This window comes from Marmota marmota, unplaced genomic scaffold (assembly GCF_001458135.2).
Source record: "Marmota marmota marmota unplaced genomic scaffold, marMar, whole genome shotgun sequence".
Classification (NCBI taxonomy): domain Eukaryota; kingdom Metazoa; phylum Chordata; class Mammalia; order Rodentia; family Sciuridae; genus Marmota; species Marmota marmota.
In genome coordinates, this window is record NW_026000136.1 from 1,333,954 (window position 1) to 1,360,730 (window position 26,777).

Below are 26,777 nucleotides of genomic sequence, written 5' to 3' on the forward strand. Positions count from 1 at the left end.
GGCCAATCTCTCTAGCTATAAAAGTATACCACAGAAGCTTCCTAGTAGGAAAAAAGGAGCTATACTCTGTATAGCTTCTCCCATTGTCCACTAAATTCTTCAGAATGAAATTAATTTAGTTTTTTTTAAAAAATGTGCAACCCAACCAAGTTCATGACTCAACCTCAGATAACACTACACATTTATAAATTCCATCACACACAACAGATTTTGAATAGGAGACCATTTCACTCAATTGCCTGATGGACAATAGCAAACACACCCCGTCCTGGGCTGGCCCAGCTCACCCTCTCATCTCTGTCAGTCAGTTCTAGTGTTTCTGCCAACACCATCCAATCTGTTCTTTCAGTCTCTGTGGAGATTGAGGACTCCACATCTGACACTCATAACAGAATAATGAACTAAGACTTGGTTTATAATTTCATTCAAATTTAGGGGAAAAAAACCAAGAGGAGTATTTCTTTCCCAAGAGCTATCTTTCAATTGTCAAATCACCCAGCTCAGACTACTTGAAAAGAAACCTCCAGGAGGCATAAGCATGTCCAGTGAAGGAAGCCCAGTGGCCTAGTCCTCACTGACATCACAGCCAGGGGGATGGGAGGACAGCTCACCTGCACCAGCGCCTCCTTCATGGCGGTCCAGTTGGACACCCGCCAGGCACACTCCAAGACGAGGTAGGGGTTTATGTGGCCTTTGGACTGGCCGTACTCGGTCAAGGCCTCCCACTGGTTCAGTTCCTTGGAACACCTAAAGGACAGGGGTGTGAAAGCCAGAGCTCAGTCACCAGAGCACTGGTGCGTTGCAAAGACAGGACAGGATTTTCAGTAGCATATTTTCACTACAAACGAAATGCAGCACCATGTGGGACAGACTGCTGCAGGATGCCCGGCAGCTCTACAGGGTGAACTCCCTATCCACGGTCACCAAGAGCGACTACCATGCAGCCAAGAGCCCAGAGCCAGGGACACAGGAGGCAGGAGTAATTCATTGTTTTTCCATTAGCCCATTTAATTACTCAAGATTTTATACACTGTTTTTGGATTTTGGTTTTATAAAAAAACACTCATTATAAGGAACTCTCAGATTTTTTCCCTTTTTTTGTTTAACCAGCCCTTGACTATACCAAATCCTGTGTTCATCTTACCGAATCCAGTGGTCTTCCCAGAGCTGGTACTCAGGGAAAATGGCAGGGGATGCGTTACTCCTCTCATGTTCTTTTTTGGCCTTATCCATTGCCTTTTCATAGGATTCTTGTGCCTAAAAGGCCAATAATACTTTTTTACCAGTGTTTAAGACCAAGATCACGTGATGCCATGCCCCCAACTCACTATTCAGATAGAACAGGAGTCAGCAGGAGAGGAAGGAGGTAGGGTGGCCCCTGCACAGAAGGGAGGGGAGGCCATCCACGCCTGGAACTAAGTCTCTGACCTTTAGTAACCTCAGCCACAAGGCAGTGCCTGCACTTTTGAGTTTCTGTGCCTTGGTGTCCTATACAGCACTCAGATTGTGATCATGCCCCTTGCCACAGGACAAACCTCAGGACTGAAATTTTAGCACTAAAAGCAATCCACCTTCTAGCAGATAAAAAGCACCCATATCAGCATCAGGACTGTGATCAGGACTGTGCTTTTTGGTTATGTCACCTGGGCACAGGGGCCATGTCTCGTCATCCCAGCTACGCAAGAGGGTGAGGCAGGAGGATCAAAAGCTTGAGGCCAGCCTCAACAACTTAGTGACATTTGTCTCAAAATAAAATAAAAAGGTCTAGGGATGTAGCTCAGTGGTAGAGCAACTCTGGGTGCAATCCCCAATACCAAAGCAGTAAGATAAAACAAAATGTGTGTCATATATGTAGGTTCCTCTCGAGACTTCAGTTGAAGGACTTCTATGTAGAGGATTTGAATTCTTCAAATAAAACAGTAAACTTCTTGTTCCAATGTGAATTCTAACTTGAGAACCCCTAAAAATGACCTCTTTGCAATCACGCATCCAGGCATTTCATCCAACAGTAGCTACCTGTTCAAAGAATCCGTGCTGCTCATAAGCAATGGCAGTTGCTGTCTCTGAATATTTGCAACGCTTCTGCCATAAACCAGCCCACATGTCTTCCTCTTGTAGCAGAGAATAAAGTTCAGCAAGAGAGTCCAATATCTCCTGAAAGCAGATCACAGTTTCTAAGTGCTTGTGACAAACTTTTTTCCAATAAAGGGACTTCATGGTACTCTAATTTAAAGTCTCTTGGGAGATGTACTTACTGAAAGCCTGACATCACTGACAAGAATTAACAAAGCAAGGCAGGTCCTTACCTGCTGAGGCGGCGTTATGCTCTCTTGCTCATAGAACTCCGTAGTCTGCTTTGGCTTAATCTGTAGGCTCAGACCCTTTTCAAAGGCCTGGTGCTCCAGCATCAGTGTGGAGCGGAACCAGAGGTTGTGGGTCTTCCCCAGGTACTTCAGAACACAGGGTCTGATGGGTATCGGGGGGACGCACTGGGACATGGCTTCCACGAAGCAGTTCAACGCGCTGGGCTGACAGTCCCGCTGTACCTGGTGACTGCCACTGCACAGGAATGGGCTTATCTCACCTGCAAGGGCCTGGAACCCAAGCACATGCTGTTTTAGGTCTTTTAAAAAATTGGCAAGTCCTGTTCTTTCTCTCAAGGCATCTAGGAATGAAACAGCTAGCAATTTCCTCATTCTCTAAAATTTAAAAGACTATATTCTTTCATGAATGCTTATCAAGAATTAAAACTATACTTTTCCAAAACAGGATTTTAAAAAATATACTCACATGCTGCTGTCTATCAGATAGGATTTTCCACAATCTGGGAAAAAGTTGGACCCAGGTCTTCTCTGCTAGTGTTGTAGAAATGTGGCATAATTGTACAAAGGCACTGAGCAGTGCTCCAGTCTGGGGACAGAAAAGAACAAGCTTAGATGGCTGTGGTCCAGGATTCCTGCATCTGTGCTCAGAAGACACCAGTCAGGCCAAAGCAACTAGTATGTCAGTTTCCATGTGGTACCTATCACCACAGAAGGCCTCTGGGTTTGGGGACATGGACAGACAGTCCTTTCTGGCAGTGGTATCAGAACAGGGGACTATAAAGGTGACTAACCTATGATGAGAGTGTCATTTACATATGTAAGGATGCTCTGCTTCCTGCTCTATCCAACATAAGACCAAGCATTTTATGCTTATCTTAGACAACAATGGTGTCAGACACAAGTTTGAGGATTGATTTAATGCAGAAATTCGGGATCAGTAAAAAAAAAAATTTTTACATAAAAACTATTTATGGTACATAATTTATGGTTTTTCTTCACATAGGTCCTGCAATGAATGTGATGTGGGGTAGGGGGCCTTGACAGCTTCCTTTATTACATGAAAACGATCACGCCCATGGCGACTGCAAAGTGTGTGGAAGCCAGACTTTTTATTTGGGTAAATCTCAAAATGAAGATGCATTTGGGGTCCCTGACCCCACAGAGGAAACTTGATTTACCATATTAACTAGTTCTTCCTTCTTTCTTTCTTTCTTTTTTTTTTTTGGTACCAGGGATTGAACCCAGGGGCACTTAACCATGGAGCCACATTTTTTTGTTTTAATTTTATTCTGAGACAGGGTCTTGCTAAGTTTCTTAGAACTTCAAAGTTGCTGAGGCTGGCTTTGAACTTATGATCCTCCTGCCTCAACAACTCAAGTTGCTGGGATTACAGACATGCACCACCATGCCTGGCTATTCTTCCATAGCACACGGAAATAATTCAACACTATGCCATCGCATACTCTTAGTAATTATTTTTACCATTTCTTCCAAGGAAGGGTAGCGGAGAAATTACCTCTTTTTTTGTCCCCCATAAGATACTGTAACTCTTTTCTCAAATATTTATATTAGATATCTGTTTTGGAGTCTCACTGCACTATAAAAGTTTCAGTTGAGATAGGGAAGAAAATTATTAGATATCTATTTTGGAATCTCACTGCACTATAAAAGTTTCAGTTGAGATAGGGAAGGAAATTAAAATCTATACTGCAATGAGATAACCCTGATTTAGGTTTCAAAATATTCAGGAGGGAAAAATAACTTCCCTCCTAAACTCACATACAGACCTTCACTTCACGAAGCGTATCAAGAAATTTGTCATGTCTGTTGGTTAACATGTGCAGCTGGTTTCCAATGTCCTTTTCAGAAAGTTCTTTGGTTTTGGGTGTGCTGGTCTGATCCCCAGGAGCTAGCTCAATATCTATTTCTACATCCTAAAAAACAAAAACAAGCAAAGCCAAAAAGCCAAAGAATTAAAAAGCAACAAACACAATGCCTAGCCACACTTTTGGCAAGTAAAATTTGTACTAGTTTCCTAGAAATTTGCAAGTACAGGCTAAGAATCCCTAATCAGAAATTCTAAAATCTAAAGTGCTCCAAAATTCAAAAATTTTTTTAGCACAAAGCTTGGGATTTTGAAGCATGTAAGATTTTAGAATTTTGGATTTAAGGATGCACAACCATGGTGAAGTTTATTTAACTATTTCAACATCCCCAAATCTCCAAAATCTGAAACACTTCTGTCCCAAGCTCTTCAGATAAGGAATACTAGATTTACACTTAAATAATCTTAAATTTTGAAATAAACAAAACCCAGATTAACAAGTCCTTTTCTTTCTCTCAAGGCATCTAGGAATGAAACAGCTAGCAATTTCCTCATTTACTAAAATTTAAAATAACTATGAAAATATCACCATTTTGCTTTCATATTTAGGTTACAGAAAGCAAAATAAAATAGCACAAACTTCAAAAAGTAAAAACAATAAAGACTATTAAGAGTCATGGCCCATCATTTCTCAAAATGCACTATAGATGCCTAATTCATTCAGATTAATACTGTTAGGGTCACCATGTAGGATGTGGTTGGTACAATGTTTTCTTTCTTTCTTTCTTTCTTTTTTTTTTTTTTGGTGGTGGTGGTACTGGCGATTGAACCCAGGGCCTTGTGCATGCGAGGCAAGCACTCTACCAACCGAGCTACATCCGTCCCCTGGTGCAATGTTTTCTATGACTCGGTTCCAAACAGGAATGGACCTTATTTCTGTGGGAAGCTTCTGGAAACAATCATCAAACTATTCCTACAAAACAATAGATCAACAATTTGATATATGCCCTTGAGAACACAGAATCCATGACAATTTATTTCACACAGAAGATTGTAGTAAAGAAAGAGAAAACCACCAAGATTTCGTGTTTAGCAGCAGTGCAGAAAATTTTAAATTCTTCTTTGTTAATGTAGGATATCTCCTCCTTTCATTGGGGGAGGGGGAAGAAACTCCTCCTTTTAGAGCATGGAAAGTCAGTGCTCAACCCTTCACTGCTGAGTGACTATCTTCTAAGACTCCACACAGACTGAGCTTCCCAAAGCCAACAACCTGAAGGAAGCAGCATCTAAAACTCCTGCCTGCAGCCAGGCATGGTGGCACACACCTGCAAGCCCAGCAATTCTAGAAGCAGAGGCAGGAAGATGGCCAAGTTTGAGGGTGGCCTCAGTAACTTAGTAAGACCCTGACTTGAAAATAAAAAATAAAAAGAGCTGAGGGTGTAGTTCAGTGATAAAATGCTCCTGGGTTCAATCACTGGTACAAAAAAAAAAGTCTGATGTCATGACAGCCCCTCCCCCAGGGAGGATCAAAAGCCATCAAGACTAAAGCATCCTTGGCGGAGAGATTCCTGGGGAGCCAAAGGCTCCACACTGCCCATCCTAAGACTAAGTTAAGCAGAGACCCGGAAGGTTCTTAGCAGGCGTCTGGTGAGACCAGTTAGAGGAGGGTTCCTTTATGGCAGGTACCACTCCCCCAAGCACAGCTTTATAGTGCAACACACTGCTGACATGGGGAAAGAAGTCGCAACGGTGAAACATCCTGTCCTAAGCAGTATAATAGCTCATGAAAAAGTGATCTATCCCAAAATGAATGGCAATACAAGATGCTTCTCAATTTTAATCTAACTGAATGTAGTCAGGCGCCGTATTTGGAGCTTTGGGGTGGAAAATTTTTAATATACTGCTCTCTCCATTACCAAATTCCCCAGCAGGATTAGAAATTCTGCCTGTGGAATCCAGAGCCTCACCTCCTCTTTGGACTCGCTGTTCTCTCGCTCCCGAGGCTCCTGCTTGACATGCGTGACCATGGCGAAGGCGGCGCGGTCATGGCTGTCAGCCAGGTTGATGACGTTGGTTATGGATGGAAGCATAGCTCCCTGGCAGCTAGTCCCAATGGGAGTGCTCTTCTCACACACCGCCAGGAGGAGCTGGAGGGGTTTGTGAAAAAGGAGATCAGCCTAAAGTAGACACATGGTTAATACCTGATCATCTCAACAGGTGCATGTGGTTAGTGGGGGTCTAAATCAGCAGGTCCAGGGCGGCTCAGCACCCTTCACCCGTTTCCACACTAGACGGATTCCATCTTCTTCCAGACATAGAAACCAGAAGCCCTGTGCTTCACTGTCTGCTTTTTGTTCTCTCTCATTGCCCACATCCCAACCACAAGCCCTGCCAATGTCACCTACTACAGGATAGAATCTCCTAACTCATCTCTAGACCTACCCTCTCAAGCCCATCTCCTTCCACTCCCCTGGGATCACTGTAATCCCACCAGGGCCATGCGCAAGACCTCTGTGATGGGACTCCTTACTTGCTTCTGTACTCAGACCACGTCCCACCTGCTCTTAGCACTTCCAAGACTGTTCTCCATACAGTACCACCTCAAGCTCTTCACCACAGGATGTCTGCTTAAGTTGCACAGGACCAAACCACTCTTGCAATCTGCAAATTAACTGAGCACCCAGTGGGTACTACAGAGGCCCTGGACATTCATCTACTTCAGAGATAGCAGCAAAATCCTCATGAAGCTGAAGTGTCAAAGGCAAAGAGAAGCCTGGCCAAATGCCCACTGGATAATGCAGCCAAAGAACAGGCAGACTGACAGAGAGCAGAGGGTGCCAGAGTGGCAGGGAGTTTTCTTGAGATCTGCGTCACATGGTGAATGCAGCTAAGAATAGAGTATTGTATATTTCAAAGTTGTTGAGTGCGCAAATTTCAAATTTTCTCACCACAGAAAATGTTGCTCCTTAGAAGTTGTGGATTTTACTTTGCATTGTATGCAGAAATTATGATATCATCCTGTCCTCCACACGTCCAATTATTATAAAATTTATCAATTTATAATTTTTATTAAAAGGACCAATAAAAGTGGAAAGACTATGAAAGTCAAGTTGACTAGAGACTAATGGGGAGGGAGCGAGGGGCAGGATGGGGCTGGAAAGGGAGGCAACAGCACAGTCACTTGGGGCACATGAGAACTAACCTGGAGCCTGGGTTTTATGTCAAGTACAAAATTGTTAGGAACAATTTTACAGCAACAGAGGAAACAGAGGAAGGGTAGGGGGTGAGGAAACTGACTGCAGCATGGCCTTGAACTGGTACCTCCAGGGACAGACCAGATGTGGGGAAGGCTCAGGGATCCTGGCTGAGCCCTTCCTCTAATCAATTCTTGTGTACCTGTCCACAATGTCTTATTCATCTTTGCATTTTTATTACCAGGCCCAGTGCCCGGCGCCTACTCAGCAATTGACAGACCTCCAGAATGAAGGAGGGGCAAAGCAAGAAACTTTGCTCACTGTGTTGCCATTAGCAAAATTCCAAATCCACGCTGCATTTGGCAGTGATAAAACTTCCTTTCAACCAAAGAGAACCCAATGCCATAATTCCTTTCCTTTGCATTAGAGAGAACCTAATGACCTCTGTCTCAGTTTTATTAAAATGGTTTCATTCATTCTAGGTATGCAGACGAGGACTGGTTACCTGCTATAGGAGATTCAAGTTGCTGGTGCCTTAAGTTGATGAATAAGCCCAAGAGAGGAGGACAGCTGACTCCCATGACCAACAAACAGGAAGTCTCGCTGTGATCCTGCTAAAGCACCACGAATGTCTTGACTTGCCTGCCACTGCAATCAATGCCAATCCTGCTCTAGGTCTGGACTTCATACACTGACCATTCGACACCCGACTGCTCCTACTACCCAACTCCTTGTGCTAAAGACTCAGAACCAAAGGGGCTATCAGGCTGCTCTTTCCTTCCTAACTGCAAAATGAGGAGGGCTAACAATCACAGCACATGGCTAAATTCTCAAAGCACAGAGAAACATTTATATTTACAAATGTATACAATGTTTATATTTGAAGAAAAAGAAATCTTTGCCTACAAATTAAGAACTATTATTCACTTTGTGTGTGTTTGTGTGTGGTGGAATCCATGGGCACCATCCCCAGTGCTATCCCCACTTGTTGAAATTGTTTGAGACAGGACCTACCTAAGTCGCCCGGGTTGACCCCAAACTTACAAACCTCCTGCCTCAGCTTCCTGAGCTGCTGAGATTACAGATGTGTGCCAATGTGCCAAGTAATTCAACTTTTTGATAGAGGGATTAAATCTACCAAAAAAGTTTTAGATGAACACTCAACCTTCAATCCTTGTTTCTTCCTAGAAATTAACAGGAGGTTCAGGTTGGAGATGTCCAGTTCACCTGGGCATACGTGACCATTGGCTTCCGCACCCTACCAGAAAACCCATGCATGGCCACCTCTCATTCACAGATGCCGAGTCCAGTCCAACCTACCTCGATGCACTGCTTGATCCAAAAGTGGTTCCCCATGGCTTCCCAATTCTGGGAACAGGTCACATACAGAAGACGCTCATAGACCCGGCGTTTCATAGAGTTATCAAAAACCTCAAAAAACTTTGCTCTGATGAGTGGCTGGGCACAGCGCAACCCCGAGAGAAAGGCGGGCTCCAGCTTCGCAGTCAGCTCGCTGCCGGACAGGGCCTCATCCCTGCAACCAAAGAGGTCACATCAAGATGGAAGAGCAGGCAGATGGGGATGGCGCAAACCACGAGCAAGCGCACAGAGAACGGTGGACACCAGCTTTCTGAAATGCCACTATGACGGCTAAAGGGGTGCCACCAATTGTGACATGCTTAAGCAGCATTCTGCAAAAGGATTGTTAGTGAAGCCAAAATATGTTGTGTGATTTAGTATTTAAATGAGTATCTTAAATTACACTGTTTGGTCGGAGAACACATTACAGCCCAATATATGCAATATTTGATTAGTTGCTATAATTACCTGTAGACATAGTTAACAAGGTCTAGAAACTGTGCATTTAACTCAAGGTCTTCTGGGAAACGCTTTTCCACATAGGTCATCATTTTCACAAGCAAAATGGACTTCTCCCGGAGTGTGGGTGTCTGTAGAAAATTGTTTTTTAAAAGAAAAGGTCAATTAATTCTATTTGAGAAAACACATATTTTAAGAGTACTTCTGCCACCTGTTTCCCTGCTTTTTAAGTTACTACAATTTAACCACGTATTAAAAGATAAGGCTATTTCTAAACAGAAAAATCAAACATGACTTCAGTTATCTCTGGGTGCTTAAAAAAGAAATGCCAATATGATTTCCATGGGGGCTACAACTCACTTTGAAGAGAAAGCAACTAAATTAGACGATAAATCAGGAAGTTAGCAAACCCTCATTAAGTGAAAAAAATTTTTCCCTTATTATTACTATTATTTTCTGGATTCCCTCCACCCTAGAAAACGGCAATAAGTAAAGTTCACTGAATGTCTTAACAGGAGAACAGCCACAGCAAATATTAAGCAATGTGTTAGTTCCAATTTTCTACTTGACATACATTGAGTGAGCTGAGTTAACTTCATCCCAATCAAGCAGATACTATGAATGCAAATATAGACAAGAAAATATTTTGCTTCAAGAAGTTTCAGAGGAATGAGAAGGTGACAATTTTTTTCTTGCATTCAAAGAAGGGAAGGCATAGTACCCTCCTCCTAGCTCACCTGATTGGCTGCCATTGGGGAATTATTCTTCACCCATTCTTCCACAATTTTTACCACAGCCCGGAGGATCTTGGCATCTGGGGACTTTTCAATGAGGGACGTCAGAATGGCCTGAATGAAGTTCTTGCGCATCTCCATGCTCATCACGGCCAGCCGCGTCTTCACCAGCTCCAGACTCAGCATCACCAGCTCACTAGTTCCTGCTCATGCACAGACAGAACACACCCCAACAAATTTCTAGACATAGTTAAAAGGGCCTCTGTCCTGCATGACTTGGCGTGTTGGGTTCCACACGTTCCCCCAACCACCACCACCAAGTCTTTACCAATCAGAGCTCAGGGAACTCATCAATTACTTACTGCTATACCTTGTGAGAGTGGCTCTCTAGGAGCCCTGTCCAAGAGAGAGACGAGGGAGCTGATGGGAACTGTGTAAGGACACCCCAGACTCTCCACACCGTGCCAAAAGCACAGCCACAGTCCTGAGGTGCATCCAGCAGCCATGCCAACCATGGTCCCCTGCCAGCTGCCCCTATCACCTAGATTCCTGGAGCCCACGGCTCATGTCTGGAACCCGTGACTTAATTTTTCAGAAATGATACTCAAACATTCTCCAACAGCAATCTAACGCCTCTCACTTTAAAATTTTCCATTATTACATCCACAAATTTTAAAAACAAGATTTTTATAATGAGCTAGTTTTGATTTTTTATTTCTTCATTATGGAGTGGATAAAACAAATTTCAAGTAAAAGAAGGACTTCACCTTAACCCATTTATACTAGAATTTAACCACAGAGCCTGAAGCATTCAGGTGCTCAATGACTGAGGAAAACCCGGGCCTAAGGTTGTCACCTGCAGTTGCCTCAGTGCTCCCCGAGGCTGCCTGTGGATTTAAATGCTCTCGGACCATCTTCTGTAGGGAGCGCATGAAGACGGAGATCAGCCTGTCGATGTAGCTTGGGTTGTTGCTGCAGGCTGACTTAAGGATCATGAGAGTCCCTGCAGGGAGGAATTACGGTTGTTTCACAGAAAAGTTCCATAACTGAGTAACAACAATGTGCTTTTAAAGCATTCTGTTCTGACAGGGTACAGGCTGGTACCAAATTCCAAGAGGGAGCTACATTTGGAGCTCCGCGTCTTCTGAGCTCTTGACAATGGTCATTCCCACTGAGTGGCACTGACATCTGTGCTTTGGGACAAACATCACCCTTCCCTCCAGTTCTGGAATTTTACATTTTGGCAAACCGCCCATGGTAAAGCTTTGAAGATAGTTTGGGGGAAAGGAAAATAATCCTTTCTTTTTCATCCAGCCTGTCTCAACATGACAGTTTAGAATTTGATTTGGTATTTCATTCTGGAAAACTGCACAACTTCAGTTAAAATCAGCCAAACCAACACAGAACATGCACACTGAGTATTATGAAAAAATTTCTTTCATAATTGATATTTTTATAATCATGACTCTAACTTAAATATTAAATTTTAAATTTATGATTATAAATTGATCACATCACTGAACAATCAAAGAATATTTGCCATCTACAGGTGCGAGTCTCCTAGGTTTGGACAATTTCAGGGTTGTCTTATTAAAAGGCCAATTCTCAATAAAGCAGTCAGCATATGCCAGCCTGACTCTAAGATGACAACCTGAGACACTGGTGATGTCGATGATGAATTCAGACTCTGCCCTCGCCCACAGAGCACATGTCAGTGACAAACCTGGGTCTGTCACAATGAGGGCAGTGTGGCCCACCTCACTCTGTGCTACATCCAGCCCGCTGTCACCCCCACACAGGAGGGAGACAGGGCTGATGGGGAACAACTCATCTCTATTAGTCCTTTGGAGAACAAGAAACAAAGAGACATTCATCTCTCCTGTGACGAGAGCCAGGATCAATGGTTGACTCCATTTAAAGTCACAAACCTGCCTGGTTCCAAAACAGAGAAAGTGTGTACAGCAAAGTGTACCATTTAAACCAAATGTACCTGGCTCCTGAATTTCAGAGAGCAAAGAGCCAGAGTTTAGGAAACAAAACATTTACACAAAAACAGTGAATTGAGATTGCAAAATTCAGACCAAAAAAAGCATTTACACAAAAAGGGCTATCTGTGTGCACAGAAAAATGACACATGCCAAACTGTTAACCGATCATCGGAGCAGCTTCCAGATGACTCTGATACAGTTTTCCCTCGTATGGATTTTCAAAGAACCTGAGTCTAATCCTAATCAAAAGATGTGTGACAAGAAGTAGAGAGCACCCACACAGCTGACCTCTAGGGATCTGGGCCCAAGGGTACCCAGCTACCCGATCACCTTCTACTTCACCTGGGCCAGGGACACCCTAGATGATTAGAAAGGAACAGTGTTTACTGCAGGGGGTCACTGGCAGGTGGATATGGTAGAAGAAGTCATTCTACATGAGGACACAGTGTGAGCAGCATCTCTTTGTTTGGTGTGACACTGACTGGGTCTGTGGGACCTGTGTGCCACGGAGCTACTCCCCTCTCAAACAGAGTGCATCAGATGCTGGGACAAAAGGAGACACTCAGGTGGCTGGGGGTCATTTAATTCTCAGAGTCAGAGGACAGTGGCCTCGTGGGCAATGGATGACACCTGGATTAGCTGCTCCTGGTAGCCTGAGGCATTCCCAGAGGGCATGTGTAGTGAGCGGGGCTGATGCCCAACTGAACCACTGCTAGGAAAACCAGACACACACTCACCAAAGAGCTGGGAAGGATTGGCATTGGTGGCCTTCTCATAGTTGGTAAGTCCTTCGTAGATGACCTTCCCAACTGCAGCGTACAGGCACTCCAGCTCTTCATACTTAGAGGCCACACTGGAAGTACCTGAAGCAGAAGTCAGGAACTGGGCACTGCAGTTGGCCACAGAGCCACAGAGCCCTCACCTGGGACTGAGCTCTAGTTCTGATGTATGCAGCACTGGTGTGGGCACTTGTCTACCACTGCAGGACAGTGTGGGCCTCATCTTTGGGGTGGCCCCATTTCACACAGGCAAGGACAGCTGTTCTCTCTCCATACCTTATCTCAATGTGCTCTAAACACTTCTGCACAATATGTGAAACTTTGATCTCTTCAGCTGCTCAACATTTGCTATGATACTTTAATCTAACTTCCCTTTAATACCTGAAGGAAATAGGAATATCTGGCAGACAAAAAAGTGAATTACTCTCCAAAGCAGAGAGAAAATAATGCAATGCTTCCAAATAGTTTTCATGTCTTTTTTTTCAAAGAAAGGTCAGAAGTAAAAATGGAGTAACAGGACTGGGTTGTGGCTCAGTGGTGGAGTGCTTGCCTAGCATGCATGAAGCAGCACATAAAAATAACAAAGATACTGTGTCCACCTAAACTAAAAAATACATTAAAAACTAAAGGGGGTAACAAAATGCTCAACATAGCAATGGAGAATGAGCCCTCTCAATCAATAAGTGGTATGTCCACCTGTCAACTCCAAAAGAAAAGCAGCACAAATGGGAGGGTCACCTACTTGGCTCTGTTGGGAAAATACTCATGAGGCGAGAGAGCAGGCTGTGGACGGCTCGCAGCACTTTGGTGTTTCCACACGTCATACAGGCAGCGATGCCACGCTGCAGGGGCTTGAAGCTACTGAGGATGGCTGGAGACTGAAGGACGGTCAGCAAGAAACTCAGCACTTCCAATCCCGTGCAAATATTTCCATAGTTCACTTGATTCGGCTGCTCCTGGGGTGCAGAACACAGATCACTCTCAGACGACGAACTGGGGTCCAGTGAATTTCAGAAACAAATCCAGCGAGATATAAAACTAGGCCATCCAGGATTCAGAAACTAATAAGAAGCCACTAAAGAATGAAGTCATGGTGCTGGGGCTATAGCTCAGTTGATAAAGTGCTTGCTTTGCATGCACAAAGCCCTGGGTTCAACACCCCCCTGCCCCCACACACAAAGAACGAAGTCATGGGATGATCATATAGAGCAGAATTTCATGACTGTGTCTTTTATAAATCTGCTTTAGTCAAAACTTTTTTTAAAAAGCTTATGATAATATTTAATATTAAATAATATCAGTATTTTAAAAGTCATTAAAATCTGGACTGAAAAGTTACATGATGAATTGTGCTTTTCTCCTCCCACATTTTTACTTAAAAATACAAAAATCCATCCAAAGAGGAATCTTTCAAACTGTCTATCCAACTGACTATTTCAAACTGACTCAATCCAACAGATGATGGCAGCAGTAATAAATAAATAAAAACTGAATAAACTAAAAAATACAGAGCCTGGTTTGTAGGAAGGATAGGTAATGTTTCATGAAGTTTTCACTTCTGCAGTTTACACACATACATGCCCTGTGTATGCATTCTGTAGGGCAAAATTTTACTAGCTTGTGAGGTAAAATCTTTCATTATGAATTACAGAAATCAAGGCAGAAAGCCACTGTTACCAGGGCCCACGCACTGCTTCTTGAAGACACTAGCCTATGAAGTGGCAGAGACTGCCCACTACGGCTGAGCTTTCAACCATGAATGCATTTGAAGGGAAAGTCATTGAATCCTTTAGAGACAAAGAGAAAGAAATCTACAGACAGTCCAGAAGCTCTGCACCAGAGCAGAATCAAAACATGTGCTGCAGTCTTCAAGATTCTTTACAGTTCTGCTTCCCAGCACAGGACTGCACTGTGTGACTTTTCAAAAACCTAGGCAACAGCGTCAAGGTTTGCAATCCAAAATGACAAATGCCTACAACATGTTTTATAATTTTGATTGTGAAGCTTTCAAACTTCATCAAAATATGGAACCTGTAGGGGCACTGAAACCTGTGAGGCAAAAGAACAACACTAAGACACCAAACCAACCAAGAGATTGGCCCAAATGCTGCCAAACTGCTTAAAGCCTTCAGCCATCAATAAAATCTGTTCAAAAAACTCATGCTTATTTAAAAAATATTTTTTCTCAAATCAACTTAGGACAGTTAAAGAAATATGTCTGCAAATACAAGTCAACTGTCTTGTTTCAGAAAGCACCCCTAAGTATATTTGGGGCTGGGGTGAGCGCTGAAGTGGTAAAATCATGTTCAGTGAGTCAAACCGGCTCCTCTTCCTCAGCAGCCAGAATAGAAAAGTAGAAGAGGCAGTGCCTCTGGGGTCTGGAAGATTTGGGTTTTCAGGGTCAGGTCCAGAAGGGATCCACAAATGCCCACCCCTGCACCCAGGCAACAGCATCTGATTAATAGCTTGGCAGCCTGGCTGCGGCCTAACAGACCTGTGCACCTACCACAGTCATCAGCAGTTTGTCAAACCACTGCAGTTTGAGCTCCGACTTGGACCACATATCCGGGCGTAGCGCGGTCTTCAGAAGATTCACACAACGCCGAGAGAGCACCTCCCCAGGAGACCCGGCTGTGTTGGTGTTGTCATTAACCTGAAAATGCAGCCACACTCAGCTGGCATGTCTCAGCGTGTGTGTGTCCATCATTCTAACAGCACCGCTGACACAGTTTCTCTACTGCACGTGCACCCTTGCACCCAGCTCTCTGCCTCGTGGCCACCTTCTCTGACTCGGACCTCCCCCTACTGGGTCCCTTGCCCCTGCACTCCTCTCCTTTGCAGCATGTCAGTGGGACTGATCTGCAGCTCTGTGTGACTGACAGGCCCACGCTCCTCTCCGTGTGGCCTCCAGCATACTGCATGCCTGGAGTGCTGCAGGAAGTATTTACTGGTTGGACAATTCAGAAGATTCTTTTTAATTCTTGGAAATTCTCAATAGTATTACAAGATAAACTATTTTAATAGTTGTAAGAACTTAAGACCCCCAAATTAAAAAAAAAAAAAAAAGTTAAAGAGACTAGAAAGATTTCATTTATAATTGTTTTTTGAAATATAAAATGAAGTTTCCGGAATGGAATCCAAACAACTCCATAATATTATAAATTGATATGAATGATAAATAAACTTAAGCTATAAAGTACTTAAATAAACTTTAAGTAGACTGATCAACAACATAATGGTTTATGCTCTGTTCCCATTTTAATGATTTGGGGGGAAAAAAAAAAGTTGAAAAGTAAATAACCAGCCCAAGAGCACTGAGCTACCGTATCTCACCAATGCCAAGATGCTGTTAGTTATGGCACACCATTATTTTATTAGTACAGAAAAAGGACCCATAACCAATTATACCAATTTAAGACACAGGCACATTTTAGAAATATTAACCTGGCATGAAATCAGCAGAATTTGGCAGGAAAGTTACACAATTAACCTTAGGTCTGGTCTATTTCTGACTAAACTGTCACAGAAAACATTCTATGATGTCACTAAATGACTTCTCTTCTTCAGAGTCCCATACCTGACAAGCCACTCGAATGAGGAAGTTCACCACGGTGTCTGTGTGCTGCTTGTCGATGGGCTTGGCGAGAAGAGAATCAGCTCCAGGCAGTGACTGGCTCCTCCCAAATACCTAGGAAAGGGTTGTCCTTTAAGGCAGGAAGGGAATTCTCAATGAGAACTGCCCACACAAGGTGCTGACTTGTTCAGCCAGCTGGCGTTACAGGATACTTCCCAGAGACAGACAATGTTCTAGGCATGGGGAAAAGATGTGGCCTCTGCCCCTCTAAAGGCCACAGAGCCAGCAGGTGAGCAGAGGACTATGTCTCATGTGATGGGGATCCAAAGGGAGTAGGACCCAGCAAGTGGAAACCAGAATGACTGAGAAGAAGCCTGACACAGGAAACAGGGAAAAAGAAAAGGCTTCAGGCAGAAGAAAAAGAGCCAGCAGACTCCCGCTGAGAGAGAAAGGACCTGAAGTCTTTGCAAAGTGGAGGAAAGGCCTGGGTGGCCAAGCATAGTGAAACAGGGACAGCTGTGCTGCTCCTGCCTCAGCCGCCTGTGCCACTGGGATTACAGGGGTACACCACTGCACCCAGCACTCTCTCTCCTGGTTTATGTGGTGCTGGGGATGCAACCAGGCCTCACGCAGGTAGACAAGTGCTCTACCATTGCGCTACACCCCCAGTCCTCAACAGTTTCTCCTGATGCCTTCCTGAAAGCAATTAACCATTGTTCACAAAACTCTAAGAAAAATGTGTCTGGAAACTTAGGAAATACCTTAGTAGGTGACATGCCATGGAGCCTATTGGAGCTAAGCTGCCTCTCCAGCTTAGCACTTGGCCACACTCAAATGAATTGAATAAATACACAAGGTCCCACGAGGACACACGGCACACATTAGGAAAGAGTGAGCTCTTACTGCACTGATGGCTCCGGTGGCCGTCCTGAAGCGCTTCACTTCCTGGGCAGAATCTACGGACAGGCCTCTCTTAATGGAGGATGAGACAGAATTGACTCCTTCTCCACTGGAATTTGGGTCCATATCTGAATCCGGCTTAAAAACACACACATACACACCTGACTTTACTGACTGGTTTCCAGGGAGATATGTAAGGAATATAATCAGGGATGACACCAAGAGTTGACATTCCTACCTGCTGGTCCTTGATCCTCTGCAATTCCCACTTGATGACAACCTCTGACAGGTCCACAGCCAGCCTCCTCTGCTCAATGGTGACACTGGGCGTAAAGCCCAGCCTCTGCATGGCACTGACCATGTGCTGTACCAAATGGTGCCGTACGGGGTAGTACACCTGTAGGTGCAGGGCCAGCATCATGTTAGGGATAATGGACGTGCTCCAGCACATGTGCAGACACCTACTTGCACACTCATGCTCAAAGCTTCTGAACCCCAACTTTATCAAGTAAATTCTCATTTACCCATGAATGTGCTTATTATCCCTCTGCCCACATAATAGCGTATTTCAGCCTGTTAATAATATCTCTAAAATATGCTGAAAATCTGAATTCTTCTTGGACAAGTAGGTGAGTTTAGTCACATGTATAACAACCTTCAGACTTGATATCATAAAAGTTCAAGACATATCAAGAAGTAAGTTTCCACATCTAAAGAGCTGGCTGTAAAAGAAAAGAGTTTCATCTCAAACCTTTCTCTTACACCTAAAATCTATAAGAAACATTCAGATAAAACTAAATCCTGGAGTACTGACATGGCTGTAGAAAAAGAGGATCAGCACTACAAGTAACTCTTCCAGCCAAGTCAACAAATTCCAGAATCACGGACAATTACCTCTCACCTTAAAGTGACAAAAGTCATCTATCTGCATTCAGGGTGGAGGATTTACAATAAGGCAAGCAAGCAAACAGAAAGAGGCAAATGCTAAGAGACATTCTCTACACTATGGCAATTTCCAGGTTTGCAAAGCCTGACACATGTACACACCCCAATCAGTGACCTGGAAGCATCTTTCCTGAAAGATGAATGACTACCTTATTGTTGTAGGAAAAAAAAGAGCTAGAAGTTCAAAAGCCAATGTCTGAAAACACACTACACACCAATCTGGTGTTCTTACATACCTTAAAATGCTGTACAATCAGATGCAAAATGTGCACCAGCTGCGGGACAGTGTGCCCCTCCTCCACGATGATCTTTCTGGTCCAGTGTGTGAGCATCTGGTGCCCATCCTCCATGCGGGCAGGCACTGCTGGGGTCAAGATGGCCATTGCCTGTCTGACAATCGCTCGGGCTTCCATTGCATGAGCCTTGAGAAGACTGTGGAAAACCTAGAATAGGAAAGAAACTCTAATGTAAGATGAAAGTGAAGGCTTTGAAGAATGAGCTATTAATACTCAGAACTAAGGTATAATATTTTTGCAAAATAGTTTTTGAAAAATTCTTTAGAGCCAGGCATAGTGGAACACGTCTGTAATTCCAGTGATTGAGGAGGCTCAGGCAGGAGATCGCGAGTTCAAAGCCAGCTTCATCAACTTAGCAAGGCTCTATGCAGCTTAGCAAGACCCTGTCTCTAAATAAAATACAAAAGAGAGCTGAGGATGTGACTTAGTGTTAAGTGTCCATGGGTTCAATCCCTGGCACTAAAAAAAAATTTCTTAGGACTGCTATTGAAACAACTTCTTTGCTTTAAGTTTTGATCAATAAATACAATTATTCTAATATTTACTGAGCTCTTATGGTGTGCCCTCACTGGGCTAGGCCAGTCAAAATGAGTGAGGACCAGCACCTTGCAGAACCCTTCTGTCTAGCCTAAGTGGCTGGAGTTAGTTGAGGCAAACCGATCATTTCACTACGGCTACAGCATGAAAAAAAAGAATCGGAAGGGACCAATATCAGAGGCAATGACAGCAGCAATTTCAATCCTTCAAATGAAAGGTGCCAGGAACCCAAAGAAGACAATCCCATTAGTACTGAGGGTGGAGAAGGCAGGAAGGACATTGGAATCAACAGGACTTGCAGAGATGCATGGGCCCTAGGGAGGACTAGAGGGTATCAGAAATGGCCCTAGCTGGAACAACTGGGGGAAAGTAGTGTCTGCCACAGAGCCTTAAGTCACATTTCCTCCCAAGTGCCTAAGGGAGGTGGTGACTGGCTTTCTGGGTCTGGAGTTTAACATCACAAAAGTGAGAGGGAACAGTTAGGGAAAAACCACTCAACGCGGCCTCAGGGCAAGAGCTCCCACTGATCAAGGTGAACAGGCAAATGTATCATTGCATTTGATTCTTTTTTTTTTTTTTAGATTTATTTTTCAGTTGTAGTTGAACACAATACCTTTATTTTATTTATTTATTTTTATGTGGTTCTGAGGATTGAACCCAGGGCCTTGAACATGGTAGGCAAGCACTCTACCGATGAGCCAGAACCCCAGACCATGCATTTGATTCTTAAGCACAGACACTGATTCACCCACGGGACATGGGAGTGGAGAACATGAAACACAACACAGGGCTGCCAGGCATCAGAGCCTACACCATCGAAGCTCAGGATGAAGTTCTAAACCCATCAAAACTGCAGAGAGGTCATAAAATGCAATTTCGAAGTGCCCACATGTTTTGGGCTAGGGAGAGCTGGGACCCTTGACAAAGGCACTTTCAAATAATTACAGTGGTGTATATCTATAGTCCCAGTAGTCATGAGGCTGAGGCAGGAGGATCCCTTGAGCCCGAGCGTTTGGGGCCAGCCTGGGCAAAATGGCAAGACCCCTATTTTAAAAAACTTTTTTTTTAAGGAGCTGGGGTTGTGGCTTAGTGGTAGAGCGCCTGCCTAGCACATGTGAGGCACTGGGTTCTATCCTCAGCACCACATAAAAATAAATAAAATAAAATAAAGGTATTGTGTCCATCTACAAATAAAAACATATTTAAAAAAATGAAAACTTTTTTTCAACGTAATACCAGTATTGGGAAGCCAAATGCAATGGGTGGAGGAGCCTGAAGTGTGAGGAGGAAGCACTGTTTCAAAAATAAGGCTGTAAAGGAACCAGAGGGCAGAGGAGTAACCAGGGAGGAATGGGCTGGAATTCATTACTAAGGAGGGCTCACAGGATGGTCTTGCCGCTCCCCAGTTCTTTCCGTGGTAAAAGACACATAAGAAAGGCCAACTTTGTTAGGTGCACAGCCCAAGAGCAACGAGCTCATTAGTCTGCTGTGCAGTCATCACCTCCTCCATCTCCAGAACGTTCTCATCTTCCCAAACTAAAACTCTGTCCTCGTCCAACACTGACCTTGCATTCCTCTTCTCCCCAGCCCCTGGGAACCTCTATTCTGTCTCTGTGACTGTGGCTATTCTAAGCACCTCATGAGTAGATAGGTTTTTGTTTGTTTGTGGGTGTTTTTTGCAGTTTTTATAAAATAAATGAGTTCTTTTTTTTTTTTCTTTTAATTGTATTGAAGAAAGACAGCAGAAAAGGAGAGGCTAAGGCTGCATAGGTGTGGGGATAGGAGTGAACCGGGGGCACACAGGGAGCCCTGCTAAGTACCTGGAGGACAATCTTCTTATGTATTGCAAATTTGGCAATGATGTGTGCCAGAAGCAAGTGCCCGCTGTACTTGCACGCTGGGTCCACACAAGCCTTCGAGAGCAGGCAGGGCCACGCGAAGGTCATCAGGCGGCGCAGCTTGCTGTTGCGGTTCTTGTTGTTGTCGTGGATGTGGTGTGGGGCGTGCTCCACCAGCAGCGTGGCATACTGCAGAAGGTAGATCCTCAGGGAGTCCAGCATGTCCGCCTGCTTCTCTGGGTCCAGGACCTGCCAGGAACACAAGAAGGAAAAGCTCATTTCTGGTTTTGAGCTGTATTATTGACTAAGGGCCACACATCAAGTTTAAATCTTAAAAATGCACGCATGCGCACACACATACAGACGCTCTATGTATATGTTTATGTCACAATAATTTTCCTTTTATGTTTAACTTATTTCATTGTTTAAAAAGAAAACCAGAAATGAGAAATATAATGCTGAGTCCACTCAATTCAACTAAGTACGTTAAACCACCTTCTGTTCATTAGCTCTGCCTAAAGCTGGAGTACAGACAGGCTAAGGTCAGTTCTCCTCTTCCCTGATCTCCTGCTTCTTAGCAATACCTCTCCCCCTTCTCAACACTCAAAACCCAACTCTTCATTGGTCCCAAGACGATGCTCTAGGCACAGACTAGAGAAGGTGGCACAGGGAAGGGGCTGTGTCAGGGTCCCTATTTGCCCAGAATAACACAAGTATCAGTATGTAGATTAAGAATAACTTCTGGGCTCAGAAGAGGAAGGAGGCCTGTCCTAAAGGACAAAGACTACATAAGGACTAGTAACCTGCCAACAAGAACAATGACAGTCCCTTTTGCCTTGATCCTGGATGGAATGGATAAGAAATCTAGCCCTGTCCCTTCCAAAGAACATTAATATGTATGTGGTGGTCCCCTCTAGAGACCACGAATTAACACTGCAAATGGAGAATGAAGAGCACCCAGCATTCCAGCAAACAATCTGCATTTAAAAACTCTGTTCAACAATCTCAAGATACAGAAGACATCTGACCCCAAAGTTCAACACAATGGGCCTTAAGCAAATAACACAGTGCAGACATTCCAGTACAAATTTCAGATATCACTATTGCTACACAGCACTTGGTGAAGATAGGTCCCAGGTCCCAACACCAACCGAGTCCAACATAATATTCTCCTGCCTTTTACTAGTCTCTTTTATAAAGCTAAGGACAAAAACAGAACATCAAACCCCATAATAGGCGCTTTTACAAACTAACCCAGGTCTGGATTTTAAAATATTTTGTTTCTGACTGGAATCTATTAATGCAAAAACATTAATTCATTCCCAAGTGTGGTGCCTTCAACAATTAAATAATAAGAATTTTAATGGGATGCTGTGATGTGCTATTAATCAATGCAATCACGAAAAATAAAAGCCTTGCAGCAAACTTATTCCAACAAGCCCCTCTGCATGCTCCCGTACAGGTTCACTCATCTGCAAGCTCTCAACATGCTGAGGCACTGCTGGGGACACACCTTGGTTATAAACACGCTGGTGATGCTCTCAGGGTTGTCTCCTTCTGGATTGGGAGGTCCTAAGAGCTGCTCTCCTTCCCCCTTCTCAAAGCTGTACAAGAAAGCAGGATTCAGGATATGCTGCAGAACCTACAAAAAGATTAAAAATGAAGGAGGAGGAAAACAGTCATGCTGCTTATTTGTTTAAAAAGGTGGGGAGGATAATACTTTTGGTCACCCTAAACCATCACGCCAGAACTCAACCAAGGCAGCGAGCGACCCCTCATCTAGACTCCTAGCCCAACAGCAACTGCCCAGCTAGGTTAAAATGTGAGGAAGAAACCCAGTGTCAGCCTGTGTACTCTTCTCACTTCAAAACAAGTCAGTTTCTGAAAACGAGGGATCTAGCAATCTACTTTTCAACACTGGTCCATGGCAAGATCTGCTGTGTGCCTTCTCAGCAATGGCATTTCATGTCCGCAGTCCAGCCTGCCACCTGAGCCTCAATAGAGACACAGCTGAAGGGTGAGGCAGTGTTCCAAGGGCACCAACCATCGAACCTGTGGCCTTCTGCTGCATAATCGTAGAGCTCACCTTTGCTTTCAGTTCATCTCCAAAGTTGGGGTCATTGAAGTCTACAAAGCGAAAAAACAGGGCACGTTTTTGAGCAATGCTATAATTTTTGGGAATCTCTTCTTCCATATACTCTTTTAAGAATGTCATATTGCAGAGAAAACGACCAGTGAAAGCTCGGAGCAGCTGGAACAGCAATTCTATGTCTCCATAATTCCTCCTAAAGAATCAGAAGGAGAAAACATGTTGACTTCAGGCAAATTCCGTCAGGTTGTATCACCTGACATGTCTTTTAAGCAGCAAGTTGTAGCCCATCCCCTACAACAAATCTGACTACAGGCTTTCAATGAGCCTATGTTTAATTTGCATATCCTTGTGCAAATTAAAAAAGAGGCCCCAGTTTCTTAGCTTATCCGACAGAGCAGCCTTGTGGCACAGGCCAAGCTTGATGGATGCACCCACTTGCAGTAGTTCAGCAGACAGAAGGCCAGCAGCTTGGGCTCCTTCCAGTTGGTGGCAGCCATGTTCTCCTTCCGGTGTCTTTCTTGAAAGGTCTCGCTCACCCAAACGCGTCTCAACTGGCTTACCAGTGAGTGCTGGCTGGCCAGCCAGGAGTCGTCATTTTTAACTATGATGCTGATAATCTGTCAGAGAAGAAACAGTCAGGGATGTGCAGCTCGACCAGAATGGGGACTGCAGGGGCCTCCTGAGAAGACGTTACCTTGATGGCCTGGAACTGGAGGTCCAGGCGCATGGTGCTGGTGCTGGGTGAGCCAGGGCGCACGGCAGTCTGCGCACCGCCTGGCAGCAGCAGGGTGATGAATCTGTTGGGGTTAGCTGCCAACACATCCCGCAGAGGCCTGGCATCTTTGTGTTTTAAAAAACTCTAGAAGCAAAACAAATAAATGTGTTTTAAGATAAATCTAACTCACAAAAGGCTAGAGGACGTGAATTCTAAGGTTCTTGCTAAGTCTCTGTAGGCAGGCTAAAAACAAACAAATAAATAAATAACACAGTAAACACCCTTTTCAAAAAACAACGCTTTTAGACAGTAATCATTTTTCATGATTAGGACTTTATAATCCTAGCAGCAAACTCATTTGTTACCACCAGCAAAATCCAATGATTCCTAAGCCTGAGCTTTTCATGGAGATAACCAAATAGCAGTAACATCTCCAGATTCAAACGTCTCTGAGAAACATGAAGCCAGAACAAGGAACATTAACGTCCTAGAGCGTACTGGCCAACACAAATCTGCAGAGACCTGACTGCAGTCACTTTAGCTCCTACCATGAACATTCGGCTCCACTGGGGATCATTGAGTGTCGCCTCCATCATGAACAGTTCTACCGTCTGGGAGGGGTGCCGGGTCAGGAACTTGATGAGCGGCTCTCGGAAGGGACTGCCCGCCTACAGAACACAGGGAAGCTGCAGTGGTCTCCCTTTCTCAGGGCATACCCACCTGTCAGCATGGTTAGCACAAGCACCCACCCTCTACCTGGACTGCAAATGACCACAAGCAAGTATTAATATCTAGCATCTTTATGTTGTCAGCTGACCCCATTTAAAACACGAGAGTGAAAATATTCCAAGTGTGAGAATTAGAATCAACCCTCAATCCAGACCATACCTCAATCAACATAGCCCGCTCCGTTTTCATTACAACCTCTAACAAAGGTTTGACCAGAGTCTGAGGTGCAGCTGGGATTAGATGAAAAAGGTTTATAATTGCAGAACAAATCTTCATTTCCTAATAAAGAAAACCAGAAATCACAAACAAGCCAATTAGTTTTATGAGCAAGAGAAACATCACTACAGACCCTACCAGTCTAGCTACATTTGCAAGGCTGCCACCAAAGCAGAAGGTAACATGGAAAAGCCACAACTCACCAGTCTTAGACTACCACTGTGTTGTGTACTATGCAGACTAACTGCACCTGGCTCATCTGCTATGTGTGTGAGGGGGTGACTATATGGTGTGATTGTGCCCTTTGTTCTCAGGCATACTAACAAGGGTTGGAGGTGACCTTACAGGTCATATGTGCTAGCCCCCTTCACAGAGGCAGGGACAATGGATCATACCTGCAGCCATGAGAACATCAGGACTGACCCACCTTGTGGTGGCATCGTGGGGTCTTCATAACACACTAAGTTCTGAGAGCACAGGCTTCTTTTGCCCTCAAAACTTAGCCAAGGGAGGTCCTCAAAAAACACTTGAGTATTTATCCTGGAAACTGAATGTCAGTGTAAATGAACGACTGATGATGGGACAAAGCATTTGTCAACCAGGCCCAAAAACAAAGCTGACAAAATGCTATGTTGAACTAGGTGAAAAGTGTGTGCAAGGCCAAGCTCCACACTTTCCAGCAGCTCAGTGGTGGGCTGCTGAGGGTTCTTCCAACGTCTCAATGGCCCATTCTAGGAGGTCACAGTTTTACTTCTGCCATTCAAAAGACCTCTCTGTGGCCACAGGTAAGGAAAGAGCCTAAGACACAGCACCCCGCATAGTGCACAAGGTGGAGTTCGTGGCTCTTGAAAGGTAAAATGGGGATGATAGACACTGGTCAAGAGGGACCACATTCCCAGCAGTAGTTCAGATACTTTTCAAACTTTCTCTTTCAACCAAAAGGCAAAAGGGAAATGTGCAGGAAATGGGGAAAACAGGTTCAGCATCAGCCCTGCCCCACCTCTAATTTTCAAATCCTTAAAGTAAATTCTATTCCCAAATCATTTCATTCTGAGAAGGTCTTGAATGCCATGGTTTTTTATTTTCAAAGCAATGTCATAAAGATCACTTCTTCTGATTTTACAACATCATTGGAAGACAGAAATGACAGGTGTTATTATCCCCATTTTACAGAGGAGGGAAAGATAGAGTTTGACTGTCCAAAGCCACAGTATTCTCACCGCATCTTTGTGAATATGTGTGAGGAAGAGAGAGGGGAAGGGGACTGGAGGGGCATGGGACCGTAAGGTTGTAAATTAAGGCAGTCAGCGAGCTGGCAGTGTGGAAGGAAATATATCACTCCCAAGTTCTAAGAGATATACTGTATCTCTATGAAGGTTCTCAGGATCTTGTTAGATATATGAGTTCATATGAATGTTATGACAGAAAAACCAACTTAATCTTCAGTAGTATTGAGATATTGCAATTCTAACATGTAGAAAACAAAAGAACTTAGAATCTTTTTAAAATGTCCTAATATAGAACATGCGTGGCATCCGGACAGTTCACAGCAATGATACTAATACAACTCTGCCACAGACAGACAGCACAGGTCACCGCACTCAAAGGCACAAGGCACTCTGTCCACTACAGAATCACAACACAGCTAACGAGTCACAGCAAAACCAAATGCGACAACAACCCCCTCCTGCGGCTCCACTGAGATTCTCACCTCTACCCCTTCCATGGCAGGCTGAACCAAAACAAAAATCACAGCATGAAAAAAGGCAACAAAAAGGTAAAAAGAAACGAAAAGAAAAGAAAAGATAAAGTGTTCTTCACATTGCAAGTCATAAACTGACTTTTAATAGGTTGTTCTCACCTCAAACTGACAGAATGGAGACAAGGAACATCTCCCGCACTCTGAAATGCTTTCCTGAGGATGGGGAGGAAAATCATCTTTTTCTATTTATGTCATTTACATAAAACTTCCCATATACTCAAACACAGTAAGGGTTATTTGGGTTAACAAGACAGTAAAGACACAATTATCAGAAAGCAAACGATAATTAACAAATGCTCAGCAGCAAAAAGCAACCTCCACCCTCAGATGTCAACAACCCTCTGACGGTGTCTCATAGTGAGTTTCTTCTCTAAGTCAAATTTTAAACCAGGGCTTCTTATGTCAGGGAGAAATGGTAAGACCTTGTTATATGCAAATATATTTTTAAAAGACTTCTTTTACTGAGTGAATATTTCAAGATTTTTATGTGAAGCACTAAGGCATTGAAAAA

The 26,777-nt window shown here is 43.9% G+C and overlaps 1 protein-coding gene across 16 annotated transcripts in view; it reads right to left on the reverse strand.

Moving 5' to 3' along the window:
* LOC107155951 (transformation/transcription domain associated protein) overlaps positions 1–26,777 on the reverse strand; it is a 115,227-nt gene that overhangs the window by 34,824 nt on the left and 53,626 nt on the right. For 8 of the 16 annotated variants that reach the window (XM_048785224.1, XM_048785226.1, XM_048785227.1 and 5 more), the window contains exons 32-58: positions 26,366–26,419; positions 26,216–26,236; positions 24,448–24,567; positions 24,108–24,227; positions 23,539–23,703; positions 23,280–23,461; positions 22,839–23,037; positions 22,266–22,394; positions 20,735–21,001; positions 18,318–18,524; positions 17,375–17,533; positions 17,140–17,274; positions 16,240–16,350; positions 15,169–15,315; positions 13,405–13,618; positions 12,621–12,746; positions 10,752–10,898; positions 9,899–10,098; positions 9,171–9,292; positions 8,664–8,877; positions 6,117–6,296; positions 4,112–4,258; positions 2,791–2,910; positions 2,307–2,594; positions 2,017–2,154; positions 1,145–1,257; positions 612–747 (exon numbers count right to left, since the gene is read on the reverse strand). In XM_048785224.1, the coding sequence (XP_048641181.1) occupies positions 612–747; positions 1,145–1,257; positions 2,017–2,154; positions 2,307–2,594; positions 2,791–2,910; positions 4,112–4,258; positions 6,117–6,296; positions 8,664–8,877; positions 9,171–9,292; positions 9,899–10,098; positions 10,752–10,898; positions 12,621–12,746; positions 13,405–13,618; positions 15,169–15,315; positions 16,240–16,350; positions 17,140–17,274; positions 17,375–17,533; positions 18,318–18,524; positions 20,735–21,001; positions 22,266–22,394; positions 22,839–23,037; positions 23,280–23,461; positions 23,539–23,703; positions 24,108–24,227; positions 24,448–24,567; positions 26,216–26,236; positions 26,366–26,419 (4,161 nt within the window). The remainder of the gene's footprint in view (positions 1–611; positions 748–1,144; positions 1,258–2,016; positions 2,155–2,306; positions 2,595–2,790; positions 2,911–4,111; positions 4,259–6,116; positions 6,297–8,663; positions 8,878–9,170; positions 9,293–9,898; positions 10,099–10,751; positions 10,899–12,620; positions 12,747–13,404; positions 13,619–15,168; positions 15,316–16,239; positions 16,351–17,139; positions 17,275–17,374; positions 17,534–18,317; positions 18,525–20,734; positions 21,002–22,265; positions 22,395–22,838; positions 23,038–23,279; positions 23,462–23,538; positions 23,704–24,107; positions 24,228–24,447; positions 24,568–26,215; positions 26,237–26,365; positions 26,420–26,777) is intronic. The other 8 variants (XM_048785235.1, XM_048785231.1, XM_048785232.1 and 5 more) reach the window with 3 other exon arrangements.